Source organism: Myxine glutinosa, chromosome 11 (assembly GCF_964187855.1).
Source record: "Myxine glutinosa chromosome 11, kmMyxGlut1.1, whole genome shotgun sequence".
Taxonomy (NCBI): Eukaryota; Metazoa; Chordata; class Myxini; order Myxiniformes; family Myxinidae; genus Myxine; species Myxine glutinosa.
In genome coordinates, this window is record NC_136271.1 from 100,994,333 (window position 1) to 101,014,120 (window position 19,788).

Consider the following 19,788-nt stretch of genomic DNA (forward strand, 5'->3'; position numbering starts at 1 on the left):
GACCTTGCTGCGACTGATTTTGCTCTGGCGATCACCCACGACCTCTGCGACCAGTCACGCGCTCTTTCTACGATTTGCCCACGATTCTAACATTTTTCGGTCACAGCTAGGTCGTAATCTGGTCGCAGGCCCGGTGTGACTGGGGCCTTAGGAACATCATAGATGGATTGACATTGATGGTTGGTGAAATTTTAGTTTTTTCTTCAACAGATTGTTCATATTGACTAACATATCTAACGGAATGCCAACATAAGCTTAAAAACCTTTCAATTGACCTTTTAATTTCGACCATGGGTCTTTAGGAAGTTAAATAAAAAAAATATATAGTAGCCTTTTAAGGCCAAGTATTTTAGCTTCCAATTAGATAAAAGTGAAATCTACTTATCATTTAACAAGTATCCAGAATGAGTTCAATCAGCAAAGTTTGGACTTTTATCCTTGCAAGGTCAAACGATCAAGTTTTGGAGCAGCAGGAACAACTATTACACTAAATTATGCCTGGAAATAGAATATGCTTTGCAGTTCAGGAGTGGAAAACCTATTTTTTTAAATACTTTTTAAATATTCTATTTATTTTCCACTGTTGATTCAAAATTTGATAAAGAGCATTTTTTGGTGGCGGAGGTTATGTTTTCACCCATGTCTGTTCGTTTGTCTGTCTGTCTGTCTTTCTGTGATCAGGATATCTCAAAAAGTTGTGGATACATTCAGACAAAACTTGGTGGACAGGTTAGGTGTTTGACAAGGAAGAATTGATTCCATTTTTGGTGAAGATCCGAATACGGATCCGGATACGAGAGTTTTTAAATTTTTTAAAAGTGATTTTTCACCATTTTTGAGATGTGGTCAAAATGATATAGAGCATGATATCTCAAAACGTTGTTGACGGATTATGACAAAACTTGGTGGACAGGTTAGGTGTTTGACAAGGAAGAATTGATTCCATTTTGGTGAAGATCCGAATACGGATCCGGATACGAGAGTTTTTAAATTTTTAAAAAGTGATTCTTCACCATTTTTGAGATGTGTTCAAAATGATATAGAGCATGATATCTCAAAAAGTTGTCGACGGATTATGACAAAACTTGGTGGATGAGTAGGTTTGGTGACAAAACGTAAACCGTTCAGCCTTGCGGAGGTATGCTCTCTACCGAATTCCGTTCTAGTTTTTATTGGGTGGGTATTCTCAAAGTGGAAAAAGAGATCTCCTTGAAGCAATGGTGTTTGACTGCAAACCTGTCGTTACCAATGTGCTCAGGTTAAATTAAAACTGAAGGAGGAAGGACAGTCAGTGCTTTGAAAAGCTCAACCTGTGGCATATTTCAATAAGGAACCAGTTTCTCACTTATTAGATACAGATGACCCATCAAGTTATCATTTACTCTGCAAGAAGCATTAATTATGCCTCGCTTCCTGAAAATGTGGTAAAGTCAGGAAACAAGACCGAAACCCATGGACACCACCAAGTCACCATTAACGCTCGATTGGAGGTGACCAGTACATTCTGTCTTCTTATAAGGATCTCTTTACTAAGCGTGCATCAGGTCAAGTCTTCACAAATGTTGATTTGTCACAAGATTATCTGCAAATGGTGCTATATGAAGCATCTGAAGAGCTGTCAACTATCAAATGCAACAACGCTCTGTAGTGTTATCACAGAATGAGTTATGCTGTGGCTTTTTCCCCAGCCATTTTTCAAACGTTGTTGTTGTGGTATAGCCCCAGTTCTATCAAACAGGCCCATGGTGCAGAGACAACCGATAAATGTCGTAGGAGCAACCCAGAGATTCCCCCACATCCAAGATGGTGTACCCCCGTCTTTGTGAAGCCAGGGCCATGGTAGGAAGAGCAGAGAGAGAGAGCAACCGAGAAAAGAGGGAGTGGGCCGGTACATGGAGATCGCTCGACCCTCAGACGAATCCGGGCAGCAGGGAAGAGTGGGGAGATTTGGTCTCTGACTTGCATTGAGGGATAAAACCACCGTGAAGAAGTATTCCCGGTAGTTGCTTTGTCAAAATTTGATGGATCAGGTGTTTTAAAGAAATTCCCCACACCTTTTGTTTCCTGGATGATACTTAGCTCTGCTAAAAATGAGGTGTAACATCAAATGGTGATGGAACAAGTGTTGAAGGCATTGAGTGGCCATGGGTGAAGGCAAATATGTAGTAAGGAAATCTCTGACAGAAATCTGTGGAATATATTGGCCATCATATATAGATAGTGAAGGATCGCATCCCACTGAAGAAAAGGTCATGGTCATTGTGGATGCCCCCATCTCTCAAAGACTTTGAGCAGGTGGGATCTTCATTGGGTCAGGTGAATTATAATAACTAGTACACCCGCAGACTCCGGGAGGGGCAGGAAGGGTCATTCCTCTTTGGGGTATGTAGATTACGGTCGATCTATGGGCGGGTCTCAAGAACATTGGGTGTGTATTCATTTACCAAGTTTCTTGTGAAGAGATCGCCAAGTGGTTTAAGCATTTGAGCAAGCACTCCATTCAAAACCATTAAGGAACGGCTAGCTTGGCAAGCGCTAGCTAGCTGCTTGGAAAAGGAGCACAACCCGAGCTTCTCCCTTTCAGTTTTGTGTTAAACAGCAGGAGCGAGTTTCAAAAGTTCGCTACGAAAAATGCCATGGTAGCGGCAGAAAGGGCCATGTTATTAACCCAACATTTGTGGGTCATATAGAGTACAGTAGCTCTTCGCTCAGTTCTGTAAGTAAACCTTACTTCACGGATGTCGGGATTCCTCCAAATTTCTTCATTTAGTGTTATAAAGAGCATTAGCGACTGTTTAAATAGCTAATCATACGTGTTTGTGGTGTATAATATTTTTTACTTCCTGTAGAAGCCGTTGCTCCCACGGAAACGCCATTATAACTATAAGCTATTTATACATGTTATCACTGCAGGAAAAACGCCTTGGAGAAATGGGACATTACTAGTACTAATATTGTTTTGTAATAACATTAACAATATGCGATTATCATTAATTTTGTTATTAAAAGCGTCTTTGGAAAAACGCCACGATAAAGCTAATTTAACATTTATATACACCTCAACACGCAACGCCATTGACGGCAATGGCGGTGAAACCCCGCTTGGGGGAGAAAGGCCCCTTGGGGAGGGGGGCAAATGAATGTGCTACAACCTTCATTATGTAAACCCTTGGTCATCCTGTCAAGTTTGGTTGAGATTGGATAAGTAACGACAGAATGTATTAGCGTCAAAAATTCATCGGACAGACACAAATGGCGTATTTTAGTATGACATGAATTTCTAAAGAATCTACAAAATATACTGTCACAACTCTTTATTACTAAAAACATGTCCTGGTGGAACGATTTTCTTACCTCGCTGATGATGATTCGTCCAGCCATGCAGAGCCTCGTCCGAGGATGAAACTTCCGAGTGACCATGAGACGAAGGCTGGCGCTTGGGAAGTCTAGTTTCATCTCGGTCGGAGACAAAGACTTGGCAGAAAGAGCTGGTGATTGTGAACCCTCTCCTTGATACTCAGCAGCCCTTCCTTAGATATCGGTATGGAATGGGAGAGGAATCGATGTAAAGACGTAGATGAATATACATCAGACATGGAAAGGATTAGTCCATCATTTCCTTACCCTTGTACAATCTCACACATATGGCTTTCTTTTGTCTCATTTGAATAAACTCTCCTGTTGTTTCTTTCCTTGGTGGAAATATTTCAGCATCCAAAGTGCTGACGTGAGGATGCAACACGGGCATTATGGGCTACCTTATCTACCTTAGCTGGTATCTAATCTTATTTGAATTGAATAATATAGAAAAACAGACAAAAAGGATATTATGGGATGAAAATAACCAGAGATTTATCATAAAGATGTGAAAAGAAGGAAAACAAACTGTTAGAGGTAAAAAAAGAAAATGAAGGGTGGGACTGATAGGATAACTAGACATAAGCACAGTAGGTTTTGGGGAAAGACCACAAATTAATGTCATGATGATGTCAGAAAAATGCAGAAACCGTTCCACCAACAACAAATATTTTATTACCTCCACCACCGAAGGTGTTTTTACCCCTGTCTGTCTCTTTGTTTGTTTGTTTGTGAACAAGATATCTCAAAAAGTTTAAATTGGTAGACTGGCGGCCATTTTAGTTGTAAAAAAACCCGATATTGAGCACGTCCTCAACCATTTCTCAGACATGCATTCACCGATGTTGTTCATACTTGGCACAAAGATAATAAATGAAGGGTTATATATGTACGTCATTTTCTTTCGAGATCAGATCCAATATGGCCGACTGGTGGCCATTTTGTTACTCAAATGTGTCCCCAACCATTTATTGACATACATTGATCGATTTTGTTCAAACTTGGCACAAAGACAATACATGAGAGCATACATAAGCAGAAGATTTTGTTTTGTAATCCTACCAAAGATGGCCGACTGATGGCCTTTAACTCCATACAGCAAAATTGCTAAAACCACGGGGGCCATGATATTTTACGTCTTTTTCTTCTTGTTTTCTTGTGTTACGCAGCATTTACATCAGAACTACATTTTTAAGCAGAAACAGTTATATTAAATATTACACAGCCAAATAATTTATACAAACAGCTAGTCTACAGGCTTTTTGTTTACACCAGACAAAACATTTTACCAGTTTTGCATACTTCATATCAGACAAAAGCCTTCAAAACACCAAAAAACACATCCTGCTGAGGGTCTGCAATCTTTGATTTCTCTTTCTTGTTTATTTAATGCAAATGATGGACCCTGCTCGTATTGTGGAGTTTCTGCTATTTCTCACGGTGAAAGAGTCATTGAGCTTGGGGGAAAGTACCGTCGTTTATGGCTGAAAATCGTTTGCTCTGGGTACCAGCGACGTCGCAACAATGGCACCGCCTTTCTCATTGCATTCAACGGGGTATTTCTTAAGGAGGAATTTCCTCTTCCCCATGGATGCCAACCTATGGGGATTGGCCGTGCTGTTAACCTTTTCAATGCTGAACATCATGCAAGGAGCAGGACGTACAATTTATAGTTGTTGGTATGACTCGGCCGGGGTTTGTATCACCGTCCTTTCAAATGCGGAGCGGACGCTGTAACCATTACACCACCAAGACTTTGTATCTAAAAAAATAATCTGGGTATTAAATAATGTTCTCGGGTTTTTTCATGGAAATAAAGATACCATGACTTAATAATACTTTGATCCTTCGAAAAATCCTTCGAAAAATGCAAAATTAATTAGGTGAGAAAAGATTATTTGGCAGACATGTGAGACATGAGGTGAGAAAAGGTTATTTGGTAGACATGTGAGACATGTGTGGTGAGAAAAGGTTGTTTGGTGTTACAAAAAGGTAGACATGATATCTGTTTTGCATGCCAACCTCACCATTCTTAAAGCATAATACTGTACATGTAATCCTCTATGAAAAGGTAACGTGGATAATAATAACATGATAATAATTGTAACAATCGTAAGAATAATAATATTGAACTAATCTCATTAAGACTGCACTGGATAATAAAATGAACTTACAAAGTCGTCACAAAGACACATTACTTGTACATGAGATTGCATTTGACATCCGCAAAGATCACGCAAAGCATCAGCAGCACTGCAATAAAGGTAGTTTTGTGGGATCTAATTCCACTGGGATTAGTACATAGGCCAAGTACATAGACCAGAGCAATTAAACACAGGTCTGAGAAGGTGTCCTGAATATTGTTTAATTGTAATTCGTTTTACCTGTCCATGCCATGGCTCCCTTAACTGAATTGTCTCCCTGTGGAGACCAAGCTCCACCATCCTCCCTCGCTGGTATGTGATCAGGCCTTGATGGACCTTGGTGTCCTCCAGAAATAGCAGCTGGATCTGCAGGAGTTGCTATTACAGAAAAGAGTGGCATAAAGTTGCGCGTCAAAATTAAAATTGAAAATTAACAGTAAATTGATTAACTTGGTGAATTAATTAAATTGAAAAAGTAAATTGATTAACAGTGAAATAAAGAATACGAAAGGAGCTTTTAAAACAAAATAAATCAGTAGTTTCACCCATTTTCTTCAACTCCACAACTGCTCTCATTAAGAAACATTATTTAACATTCCTCCTGCAAATAGCCTGCTATGGAGCAGCTCTCGTCAGCTTCAAATGTAACACTTATCCAGAATGAGTGCAATCAGCAAAGTTTTCACTTATGTTCTTGCAAGGTCAAAGGAGCACGTTTTGGAGCGGCAGGAATTACTATTAGACTAAATTATGGCTGAAAATAGTACGTTTTGCAGGTCAGGAGTGGAAAACCTATTTTTAATCCTTAACACACGAGGGTTCCACCTGTGAGATGTGCCTGTGTGGGTTGGCTTACGTAGTAGGCTGGCAGGTCGCTGATGCCACGCTTGTAGGCATCATCGGGGAACGAAACCAACAGCAATTATGACCAATGGAATTGATGCCTAATGATCAGAAGATTGCTAAATGCGATTACCTGTATGACCTTCTCTGGGAATTTTGAAAAACAGGTGCAGTGCTGTCCAAAAAAGGTATTTTTACTCCCGCCAGGGAGTAATGCATTCACTCGTGTCCGTCCGTGTGTGTGTTCGTGTCCGTGTGTGTGTTCGTGTGTTTGTGAACAAGATATCTGGAAAGGTTCTGAACGGATTTGGATGAAAGTTGGTGGGATGATTGCCCTTGGGATGAGGAAGAATTGATTAGTTTTTGGTGAAGCTCAGGATATTATTCCGGATCCAGGAATCGTTTTTGGAAATTTTCTTTGGGAAAGATTTTTTCTGTTTTACTACATTAAAGCTTTTATTCTTATTCTTAAATAATGTTTTTCTCCTCTAATTCCGAGATATATCAAAATTAATTCTCTGACAGTTAGGGCTTACTTTCTTTTTCATTTATTGTTTTGGGGAGAGGGGATGTTAAACAAAACGTATTATTCCAACTAAACCCACGGCGGGAGTATGCGTTCTACTGAGTGGCGTTCTAGTTTATTACAAGAGATGCCTACCCCCTTTTTAAAGTTTTCAGCTGTATGGACACTATCAGTAAATGATCATTTACAAGATAATCAACAGTGCATTTACAAGCACTTCCTAAAATGGAAAGTTAGGGCTGGTATGATAGCTTCGAGGTAGGCACACTTACCTGTGAGCTGGCTATCCGAGGTTCAAATGTTGACGCGAGCAGCTATGAACTGTTATCCTGGTGATTCGCATGGAGGAAGATACATCGGTTTGTGTACCATTCCCCAGAAGGACGTTGAGCTGGAGGACCCATCTCGCAAGTTGTCAAAAGGACTAACCCGAACCCTAACAGCTCGCTGGCACTATGGACAAATTCCTGCCACCTTCTGGCAAATGTCTGTCATGCCTAACTGGTTCATGAAAGACTTGCACCAAAAACATTGCAAACCCTAACAGTAATCCCACAATAAGGTGGGAATAAGTGGGCCCATTAAATAAGAAGACTTGAAATGGCAGATTATTGCCCTGTGGAACAATTTTTCCCTGTGGAACACAACAACATATGATCCACAAGGATATGTGCAATCTTCTTACAGGACGGGACCCAGTTAATGGACTTAAACCAATACTGGACTAAGCACATTCAAAGTTGACACACGTCAACAATCACCCCCAAACTTTTATTAATCATATAATTATTTATTTATAACATTATTCTCTAAAACACAAGGCTGAAAAATAGATCTACTCTTTTGCAGTACTTCTTTTAAAACCACTTTTAAAAAAAAGACATGTAAGGCAAAACGTAGTGTGACACGCATGGTGAAGTTATGAACACACACACACACACACACACACACACACACACACACACACACACACACACACACACACACACACACACACATACACACACACACACGTACATATTATTCAAACTGAAACAGCCATATTGGCTGGATATCAGGAGATGCTATGGACAATCTATAGCAGGACATGGGATAGCAGAGAAAATGCAAGATATACATTGGAGAGGTTCTGGTTCCACCATCAGGTTTGAATCGCGACAAATTCACCGCATTTCATTTGTATTTGCCTGCTCTTTGAGTTTGTTTTAAAAAAGAAAGAAATGTTATCTTCATGTCAAATCTTGTGGACATCTGAGAAAGGGTTCCAGAATATCCAACAATACATATATAATTATATTATGCTCAAATCTCCTCTGCAAACAGTGCACAATGAAAGAATGAAACAATGGTGCACAATGAAACAATGGTGCACAATGAAACAATGGTGCACAATGAAAGAATGAAACAATGGTGCACAATGAAAGAATGAAAAAATGGTGCAGAATGAAAGAATGAAACAATGGTGCACAATGAAACAATGGTGCACAATGAAAGAATGAAACAATGGTGCACAATTAAACAATAGTGCACAATGAAAGAATGAAACAATGGTGCACAATGAAAGAATGAAACAATGGTGCACAATGAAAGAATGAAACAATGGTGCACAATGAAAGACTGAAACAATGGTGAACAATGAAAGAATGAAACAATGGTGCACAATGAAAGAATGAAACAATGGTGCACAATGAAAGAATGAAACAATGGTGCACAATGAAAGAATGAAACAATGGTGTACAATGAAAGAATGAAACAATGGTGCACAATGAAAGAATGAGACAATGGTGCACAATGAAAGAATGAAACAATGGTGCACAATGAAAGAATGAAACAATGGTGCACAATGAAAGAATGAAACAATGGTGCACAATGAAAGAATGAAACAATGGTGCACAATGAAAGAATGAGACAATGTTGCACAATGAAAGAATGAAACAATGGTGCACAATGAAAGAATGAAACAATGGTGCACAATGAAAGAATGAAACAATGGTGCACAATGAAAGACACTACGGATGTGGATACTTTGAGACCTGGTTGGTCTCCGTTCCATTTCCTGAAACCCACCCACATGTGGAGATAGCAGCCAACAACTTACACACATACATGCATATATGGGCACACACATGTACACACACACACACACACACACACACGGAGGTGGATACTTTGAGACCTGGGAGGGCTGCTTTCTGCTTTCTGAAACCCGCATATGGAAATAACAACCAACGAAAAAAAGTTATCTGAATCAATGAGGAAATGGTGTTACAAATTTAAGACTGTGGATAAGATTGAGAGGTCACCTTTGTTCAGTAAAATTATAGTAGCATCTGCGATGTTGCCTTCTTCTGCTTCACCTCGATTCCCCACTTCTTTGTTTCCATATCTTGCCAAGTGCATGGCGACTTGCTGTGTCAGTTGTTGGATCCTCACATTAAACCTGCATGAGTTTATTTTGAATTATGCAGGCTGTTGAAAAGAGCAAAGTATATATATATTTCATAACTGATCTTTTATCACATCGAAAAGGATAATTAAAAGCCTGAAAAGAAATAAACAAATCATTATTTAAAAAATCACAATATATCTGGCATTAAGGATAGTATGAATAAAATAAAGTAAAGTTGTTGAAATACGGCTCATTGCCAAGGAAAGGCAAATCGATTGTTAAAAGGAACAAATAAATCAGAGAGGAATGAAGGGAGAGCTCTTTTGAAATTAGATTGAACCAATCATGTCGTGATTTTGCTGAACTACAATATGTAATAGACAGTGGGGCGATGGCTTATTAATGTCTTGGATAAATATTTTCGTAGTCTCCTCATTGGCATTGGAAATAAACTTTATAAATTGAATTGTCAATAGTTACCAAGGAAGAAAATGCATTGTTCCCTATTTTTTTAGTGCACATTAATTATATAATCTATTAATTAGTCAAATTGGCAATATTTTTTTTTTTCTTGCACTATTAAAGTATTTACAAAGGGATGTAATTTATTAGGAATGAAAATATAAACATAAATTTAATTATAAACCATAAAATTGCCAATTTGAATGGAAAAATAGTGATTTTGAATGTTCCATTGTTGCCAATTTGATGATTTAGTGCTATTCACATGAAGAAATATAGCTGTGAATGAACTATATCTCGCACTGTGACAAAAATGGGCTCAAAGTTTGTATTTTTTTTTTGCTCTTTCTGCTCATGTATGTATGATGTTTATGACTAACAGTTATTTCACCAAACCACTAATACGTGGGGTTCGTACTGGATGGGTTAACCTAACCAAAGATTATTATAATTTTGTAATGGACAGTTCATGAAAACGCATTCAGATCATTAAACCCAATCAAAAATCTGCACAAAAAAGCGACATAACTTGTCTGATCATGTTATTACCAATTTATTTAGTAAAATATACTAGGTGAAATTGCCTTGTCATATATAGAGTAGCATACACTTTATGTTGTATTATATTCTTTTATACTTGAGCACCTTACTTGCGAACTTACAGGTCCTCTCCATATTCCTCATCATCACCTTCACCATTGTCGGGGTCTTCTGTCTCTTCAATGTCTGTTGGGAACTGAATGTTCTCACATTTCTTGCACTGGCACAGATCTGTACATCTCCGTCCAAGAGAGATACAGCATGACTCATCAGCATTTGGAGGTTTACCCTTTGATCCCCTACATCTGCAGAATGCATGTTCTAGAACACTTTCAGGAGCTGGAGCTAGATCCATCCAGTCAATTGTGAGCTCATTGCCATCCATCTTCCACTCATTGCCTGCAGGAGATGGCAGATCCTGGTGTTGCACCAGGCTTTTCTTGTAGATGCTGGCTTGATAGTTAGCTCTCTGGATGTGCTTTTTGAGGGAGTCCTGGTTTGGGGGCATGCCACTTTCAGTTCTGGTTGCTGTCTTCAACATGAGATATCTCACTTCATTTACTGAAGTAATTTCCTTCTGCCAATTCAGTAGGCATACAAACTCTTCCAGATGACTGACCATCTCTTCAGATATGCCATAAGATGTACCAAGTTCCTTAAATGACTCTATAAGGGTGGGATTCTTCTGCAGTAGTTTAAAGGCTCTTTGTTTCCCTTTTCCATAAAAGGAACTGACCGAATCACAACCGGTGAAACAGTGGAATTCCGAAAGGTTCCGAAAGAGCTTCCGAAAGGTCATCTCCCAACTCCTGCTGAACAGCACCGACATCAATTGTGCGCACTTTGTCCTCTCTACCAGTATAAAAGTACAGCGGTGAACTGATTTGATTAGTAAGTCCCAAGGCGATCACAAATACATCTGTATCTGGGCTCCTGATGATAACTGGTGGGCTGTTACTTGTAGCAGCTATGTTCTTGGCGTGTAATAGCATGCGAGTATCTGCTTCCTCGTGATCACAGGATAATTATTCTATTGCTTCAAACTTGACAGTTCCGTCTGTGTCTGTACAAATTGAATGACATTTGTCTTCATGGGCTACAACCAAGTGAATTCCTTTGAGGTGGTCTGCCTTGCATCTCTTCCATTCTGCCACAAGGAATTTCACCAGCTGATGCTTGTTGTGGCCGTTTGCGAGGAATTTTTTCCATTGCCTAGGAATTTTTTGTTCTGGTTTTGCGATCTTTATTTTTTGTGATCCACTGGCAGCTCTTCTTTTGCGCTCTGCATTTTTAATGCTGACTTCAGCGTAGGTGTCAGTTACAAAGTGCATACACTGAGATTTGTTCAAGAAGCTGATGTTGACCAGTTGCTTCAGTATTTTAACAGCAAGCTGCCCAAAGGTCTGTGGCATATTCTTCTGGTTTAGTTGTTGAAGAAGCGCCATGCCATCCACAATCCAAACACCACATTTTGGATGCCCCAGTGGTATCTCACCAGTTTCTGGCACTTTTACCTCTTCTAACATACAGAAGGAGCTTTGCCTTGTTGGTTTTGACCAAGCAACCATCACTTTTTGCTATTGGAAGAGGCAAAGGCCCAAGTGAGTAGGTCATCATGTTTTGGAGGTTCACACACCTCACCTTGCCAATGATCACAAGTCTGGCAAAAAGGTCCCTGTCACTCTTCAAGGCAACCTCTTTCCCTCTCACACTTGAGACCACTGTCTTTGACATCTCAGTGAACGTTTTGAGCTTTGCTTTTGGTAGAGTGTCCTGGATAGATTTCTCCTCGTTCTGGAGCCTTTCTTGGCAATAATGAAGAAAGGCAGCATCTCCCTTTTCTTCGGTCATCAGGAGATCATTTGACACTTCAGGTGATGCCACAACACCAGACGCGAGATGTACTACTTCACTTGATGCCATTTCCGACTCTTCAAATGGGTTAGTTAGATTTGAAGTTGTCTCGATGATGCGGTTCACATCTTCCTCATCTCGCGTCATGCGACTCACTGTCAGATCCTTTCTCATAACTGCTCGTTGACTTTTGCCGGCCATTTCCTCACATTGTCTTGTTATGGCGGCCAATCGTAGTCGGATCACTCGTTCTCGTAGTCGTAGCTGTCGTACTGGTACTGGGTCGATCTAATTGCACACAGTCTGAGCTACCGCCGATGGAACTTATGAAATCGGTGGCGATTTTGGCCTTTTCTCCGTCAGAACTCTTCCAAACCTGAGCACATTCCAATGCTCTGGACCAAGTTGTATCGGTAAATGGTTTCAGAACGGCTTCATTTACTGAAGAAAAGTGAATGAAAAATCTGTTTTTATCAGCTACCACGGCTTTCGCGGAAGTGGCGTCGTCTGCCATGTTGTTGTCAAGTATTCTTCAGTCGCGAATGAGGATGCTATAACTGCTTTGCGATTGGTTCATTTCGTCGATGCAGGGTTATTTATAGCCGATTTTAACAGATATTCCGAGACCAAATAAAGCTTTTATTTTATTGATTTTCAAGAAGAGACGAGATGTTTATTGAGAGAACAAAACGATTTTGCGATTATTATATTTTTTCATACATTTGACAGAGGTTTTTGGCCTCTGCCAATGAGGGGACTACGAAATAACATCTTAAATGGGCTTGCCCCACAGTCTATAAGCAATTTGGAAGGCTTCAATAAGTTGTCTATATGCTGCGAACAAACGTACCTGAAAGAAGAGTCTGTAATTGATGCTAAGATTTGTTTACAGTGAATCAAAAGAGAAAGAGAGCAATAATTTTGATAGGTACTATAACAATGACAGAGCTGGTGTTTGGAATAAGGATCTTTTAAAGAACAAGACAAGGTGATAATTATAAAGCGTCTCAAAATGCAAAGCCCGTCTGCGTCTGCTTTTTACTCGACTTAAACTTGACGAAAGCAACATAAAAAAAAAAATGTACATTTTATTCATTTGTGTTCTCCATATGGCTCATATATACAGGTTTGTTAAAAATTTGATGACAAAAGCTCGATTGGTAAAAAGATTATGGCTTGGACAGACACACTGAAACTCGAAGGTAAATAAATAAGCATGAAAGCGATGGATAACCCTGCTTAATGCGCGTGGGCTATTTATAGTCACTATGACTTTGCTCTTTCACATTTTGACCCAATTTTTATTATTTCCTCCATATTCTCAAACATAAATGTTTGTTGAAGATTTGATGACAAAAGCTCAATTGGTAAAAATGGGTTGGCCTGGACAGGCACATTGAAGTTCCATCTCCAATGATAATAAAATATAGTGTGTGTGTCTCCTCCATAACTGTAAAACCATGAAACCTAGCGCCCCAAAACTTTGTATACGTACAAAAGGAACTCCAAAGGAGTGCATGAATGAAAATTGGTTGTTGGAAAAAATTTAAACACGCCTTTTGAAGATAATTAACAAGCTTGTTTAATTAAAACAAAAAACAGGCTTTATCCTTGGTCAGCCCACTATTCCTTGCAGGGGTCCTAAACTTTTTTGGCCTGCTTAAAAACGCCTTGCCTTGGAACAGGCCACAGCAGTTTCTGCACGATTAAGCACTCAAAATTATTTTTTCACTTTCTTCACTTACATCATCGAATGTCTGATCTTCATAGCAACAACTCACTGTATACATCACTTTTATGAGTGCTATAGTTTTAAAATTACGAGTTTGAAGTGATTTTATGCTTTATATGATGCAATTTTCCACAATGACCTCTCACGCACTAATCAAAGTATATAATTGAAATATGATTTCACATTTGAGGATCACATCTTGTGGACTAAATAATTGTCAAAATCTGGAGTGAAATCTGAAAACATTCAGAAATTAGCAATTCTTATAACTAAGTGTATAAGCAGGGAAGGCTGTCATCCCTTCTGCTCTGTCATCTTAATTCATACCTGCATGCTCTACTGGAACCTGTGATACTTGTACAAAACCAAAAGACTTTAATCATCTGTTTTTAAAATTCCCACGAAGTGACAGACCCAGATTGCATCTATTTCAAAGTATTAAATAAGTGAGGATTGGCGTGTCGGATCTGCCGACCATTTTCAGCCATTTGAACCAGAAGCATTGCTGATGCTGCAAGGAAATTCTGAGATTTTAAAAAGACAAGAGGAAATCCATATAGTATTATGGATTACCTAAAGGCTCCTTCGTTCACCGCTCTTATGTCTGTGTGAGTGGCATATATAGAGCCTCACAGCTCTGATAATGCAATATAACTTAAAAAGAAGAAGAGTCCAGTGGACCGTTTCGTTGGAGTGCTTGTTTGAGTGCTTAAAGGGGAACCCAAATGTTCAGACCATTTCGACGCTAATCTATCCCTTGATACCATACAAAATAGATGTCATGTGTCTTCTTCTGATTTCTAAAGTGGGTCATTTTGTGATTAAAAGTTGAAATTTTCTTCTTTACAATTATTTGTGACATCGCACCAGGAAGCCGACCGCCAAATCTGTATCGTCTATGGGTTACATTGCGGTACGATTTAACTGAAATGGCGAAAAATTTTCGATTTTCCTTGGTGGTTGTAGTAATACCAACCAAATTGCTGCACCAATTACTGAAAGAACCGAGGGTTGGATTTTGGTTTGTTGGACGAGGACGAGGTTTGTCATGGTTTGTCTGAAATGCCTGAGTGTGAATTTGGATGAGGTTTGTCCGAAATACCCTAGTGTGGATCAGACCTACAAGATGTTCATTTTTGTGCTCGGAACATTTTACAGAGCATTGTTATGAAACAACAGAGATGAATAGATCTTGTGGTTATCCGCCACGATTGAAAGAGGATGCCCTATGATGAAGTGGAAGAAACAGCCATTGCTCGAAACGGTGACACCATCTCTACTAAGCTACCAGCACATGTGCACGGATGATTTGAGTGATGAATCAAACACCTGTGTTGGCCTGCCGCCGATCAAATGCACGTCGCCCCCACCCTCCTCCTGTCCCTTCCACTAGGGCAGGACATCAACACGGCATGGATATGGCACGACACGGACACGATGGTGGGACACGACATGGCATGGACACAATGGTGGGACACGACACAGCACGACCACAGACACAAATGGTGTCCGGGGAAAGTATGAAACGCGATGATCCTATAACATACAGGACACCGGGTCAGGCTGCCACGTGGGACAAAGCTGTGTTGTGTCCATACTGTGTCCCTGCTGTGTCATGCTGTGTTGGGTCCGTGCTATGTCGTGTCCGTGCTTTTTCATGTCTGTGGCGTGTCCATGCTGTGACCATACTGTGTCCCTGCTTTGTCATGCCATGTCCGTGCTTTGTTGTGTCCATGCTGTTATGTCTGTGCTGTGTCATGTCCATGCTGTGCCGTATCCGTGCCATGTCCGTGCTATGTTGTGCCTGTTCTGTTTCGTGTCCATGCTGTTTTGTGTCCGTGCTGTGTCCGTGCCATTTCGTGCTGTATTTAATCTGCTGTAATATAAATGATTTATCAATTAATACAAATGAATCCCTGATAAATCGTCAATTGAATGGAAAAATAAAATCTACCAATCTGTCGTGAACATGCGACTGGCATTTTCATCTACAATACCAACTTAGCATCTCCACTAACCCCATCTTAGTCTGAATCTCGCACAAGACTCAAAACGGTATGGTTCCACAATTCCCCCGAAAGTGTTTCCATCACTAATTTTGTCTCCAAAAGTTTCTTCACAATCCCACTGATCAGGTTCAACATACTGAAAACCTGCAGAGTTGCTAATGATGGTGGAATTAGTATCGGAATACGAGCTCGAAATACACTCTTTACTTCCAGCCGCCATTTGGATCAAGGTGAGTTCATTGTGTGACGTCACTGGCAAAATCGAAAATCGACACTCTGTGAGTCTAGGGCTCTTTTCGACACTTTGTGATTAGCAAAAAAATTTCAAAAATTGTTCCCTTCAAATTAGACCATGATTAATGATTTTTCATTCGTTTTTAGGGGGACAAAAATGCATTTGGGTTCCCCTTTAAGCTACTTAGCGAGCACTCTAAGCAACGGGACAAATGGACGAGTTTAGGAAAGAATTGAAATAATGTTTTCAGTGGCTACAAAGCAATGAATAACCCACACCACGGCAGGATGGCCGACAGGTATGCACACTCGTTCTAAACCGTCTAGCCAGGGTATGAATGCTGACCCAGCTATAAACTGTCACCCAGTGTTTTACAGGCATGGTGATTCATCAATGTGTGTGCCGTTCCTCCGTTGGACATTAGACTGGGTGTCACATCCGCCGAATTTTCTCCCCCCCCCTCCCCCCCCCCCTTCTTTCCCCTTCCCTACTCACTTCTTCCCCACCCCCTCTCTCTCTCTCTCTCTGCTCCTTCTCTCCTTCCCCCCTTCAAGGCGCAATATCACAAGTCACAAACTCCTTGACAGGGATTATCCTGGAGGATTTTAGCAATGGGAGGAAATCTCCCTGTGTACAAAAAAAATGAGATTATTTCCAAACACGATGGGATGATACAAAATTGTTTTGAGATAAAATTTTACTCGAGCTCGTCAAATCTCATTATTCTCGGGGTATTAATTAAAAATAAATATGGTCAAGAAACCAAAGACTTGTGTGTTTCTTTCTGTATTCAAATAGACAATCTCACTCCTTGTGGCTTTTATTGCGTAAATGATTAACCATGCCACAGGTAAGTTTAACACATAAGTTGCCATGAATTAGCACATTTGATCACATTTAATGGATTTCATGCAGAAATGGATTGTCGAGATCGGTGTGGACGAACTTGATTGGCCTGCACAGAGCCCTGACCTCAACCCCATCGAACACCTTTGGGATGAATTGGAATGCCGACTGTGAGCCAGACCTGATCGCCCAACACCAGTGCCCGGCCTCCCTAGTGCTCCTGTGGCTGAAAGGAAGCAAATCACCGCAGCAATGCTCCAAAATCTAGTGGAAAGCCTTCCCAAAGGAGTGGAGGCTGTTATAACAGCAAAGGGGGGGGGGGGGGGGGACCAACTCAATATTAATGCCCATGATTTTGGAATGAGATGTTCGATGAGCAAAAACAAATGTATTTGTTTATTTGTCCAACATCTCTCCTTTCTTTCCTTTTAGTTTTTTTTTGTCGAAGGAGGGGTGAATCTTGCCAATAGTTTTTGCTGGGTTGACATGACTGTGCCTGGATGAGTTTGAGGGTTGTCGAGTAGCAGTTGAAACTGAATCCTATCGAGGCTCCTCCTGATGACTCCATCTTTGTCTCTTTGTGTTCCTCCTGATACTATACAGCTATATTTGTCCAGTTATTTGATTGGGTAGGTAACTAGAACAAGCCGTTTAAATTTTGGTTGAAGTCCAGAGGCAGTTCCGGCTTATCAGTGGGATACCGCAAGTATCATGGGGACCGCAAGGCTAACCTCCGCTCTAGCAAGAAAAATAGCCTTAAAATGCATGTTGTGTGTGTTGTTGATCACATTTAATAATACTGATTGAAAACATCAAAAGTCATGTTGGTTGATCACATGACAATGTCTGCCTCCCTGAAGATAGAATGTTATCATAAGACAAGTGTCCTTAACCTTAGACAGTAAATCATCAGCACAAGACATCACATCATCATCATCATCATCATCATCATCATCATCATCATCATAGTCATCATCATCATCGCTCATTGGTGATCAGATGACGACACATGTCGGGTTATTGTCGTCGTTTTGAAATTATTTGTACCTTGACTTAGACTGTTGACTAACTTCTCCGATCTACACAGTGAACAATACATTTTGTTCTGATCGGCATCATATTTCAGCCAGTCTCTAAATTTAAGGACCCAGCTGTCTTGAAACGTTATTAAAGTTTTTCCCGGAAGTAGCTGTCTGCACTGTGGCGGCCCTGGCCACTGTCCCGCTTTCACCCTGCACACGGTCACTAGCTGGATCATCCTGGTTGTCCTCAGTGTTAGAACTACTGCTGGTACCTAAAAAGAATCGTTTTATACTTTGCCCATCAGGCTGTGGTTGCGGAAGTCTCTTTTTCGGTGGCATTTTCGGAAAAAGCGTAATCCAGAAACTGCTGCAGACAGCGAACACGTGGTTGCCGAAAAGCCGTCGTTTAATGCCGTAAAACATAGGTGAGGGCGAGACTCCCGGAAGTAAGCTGTAACACGTGCCCTTTTGTGGTTTGTTTTCAACGTATCCAATCACGTGACTGTTGTCGCGAAGGGTGCACTAACAGGAAGTTACGTAGTTCCGCGGGCGGATATACAAACATTTCGTATTATTTTTCATAAAACTTTATATTGTTAGAAAGAGAATTACTTCTAGCTTGTCGGAAAGTTAAAATTTTAAAGATCAGACAAGAATTAAGCGAGTTATGATCAAATAACCTACACCGTTTCCATAATTTCCGGCTGTAACACGTGCCCTTTTGTGATTTGTTTTCAACGTATCCAATCACGTGACTGTTGTCGCGAAGGGTGCACTAACCGGAAGTTACGTAGTTCCGCGGGCGCCTATTGTCACGGCTACCGTAAAGCGTGAAAGCGAAATTAAAATGGCTATGGTCTGTTTACAGTTTAGAATAGCTTCGTCTTTGACAACTTCCAGACCTAACAAAAGCAGTAGTAAGTATGGTACACAATTTGAAACTGTTTCGCCTGAAAACTATACCGCGACAACTGACACGCTCTATGCGATTTTTTATCGCTCTGGCCAAAATTGTATGCGATATTTTCCAACTTTATGCGAGAATATCGCGGAATCGCGGCCAAAGTCAATCCCAGCCTTGAGGAGGGGAGATATTGTTTCGTACTATCATTAATATTATGCTATTATCATAGGTGTTGTTATTACTTTTGTAATGAGAAGCGGCTTTGGAAAAATGCCACGAAAAACTCTTTGGAAGAACTCCACATTAGCGGCAGGAAGGGTCGTGTTATTAATCCTTGTGGGGTATATAGACTCCAGTAGATCTTTGATCAGGTGCATTCATCGACATGATAAGCATAAACTGATGTCCGGATTCCTCCAAATTTATTTCAGTTTTGTGTTAAACAGCATTAGCGACTGTTTAAAAAGGTAATCAAATGTATTTGTGGTTTATAATATTTTTCCTTCTCTTAGAGATGCTCCCACAAAAATGCCATGAGAAGGTGTTTATACATGTTAACACAGTGTTTGTTCAAGGATTTAAAAAACCCTTGGTGAGATGGGATATTATTACTATTAACATTGATTTGTAATAACATTAATATTATGCTTTTGTTAACAGAAGCGTCCTTGGAAAAACGCCACGATAAAGCTATCTTAACACGGATATACAGTCACGTGAAAAAGTAAGTACACCCGATGTAAAGTTTTGACTTTTTCAACATATTTCAACATACAGCTATTTGATCTTCATTTCAACAATATTGATAGATAAAGGTGATATAATATAACAAATATCATGAAACATTTACATTTTGTAGTCCCTGGTGTTGGGCTAGCGGCTAGGGTGCCAGCTTAGGATCCTAGGATCCTGGGTTCGAATCCCG

The 19,788-nt window shown here is 40.2% G+C and overlaps 1 protein-coding gene across 1 annotated transcript in view; it reads right to left on the minus strand.

Annotated features, from left to right (window-relative positions):
* The window catches only part of LOC137437069 (sodium/potassium/calcium exchanger 4-like), a 293,744-nt gene that overhangs the window by 29,030 nt on the left and 244,926 nt on the right, over positions 1–19,788 (minus strand). The window contains exons 10-12 of the mRNA XM_068131418.2: positions 9,174–9,310; positions 5,742–5,879; positions 3,355–3,530 (exon numbers count right to left, since the gene is read on the minus strand). Of these exons, the coding sequence (XP_067987519.2) occupies positions 3,355–3,530; positions 5,742–5,879; positions 9,174–9,310 (451 nt within the window). The remainder of the gene's footprint in view (positions 1–3,354; positions 3,531–5,741; positions 5,880–9,173; positions 9,311–19,788) is intronic.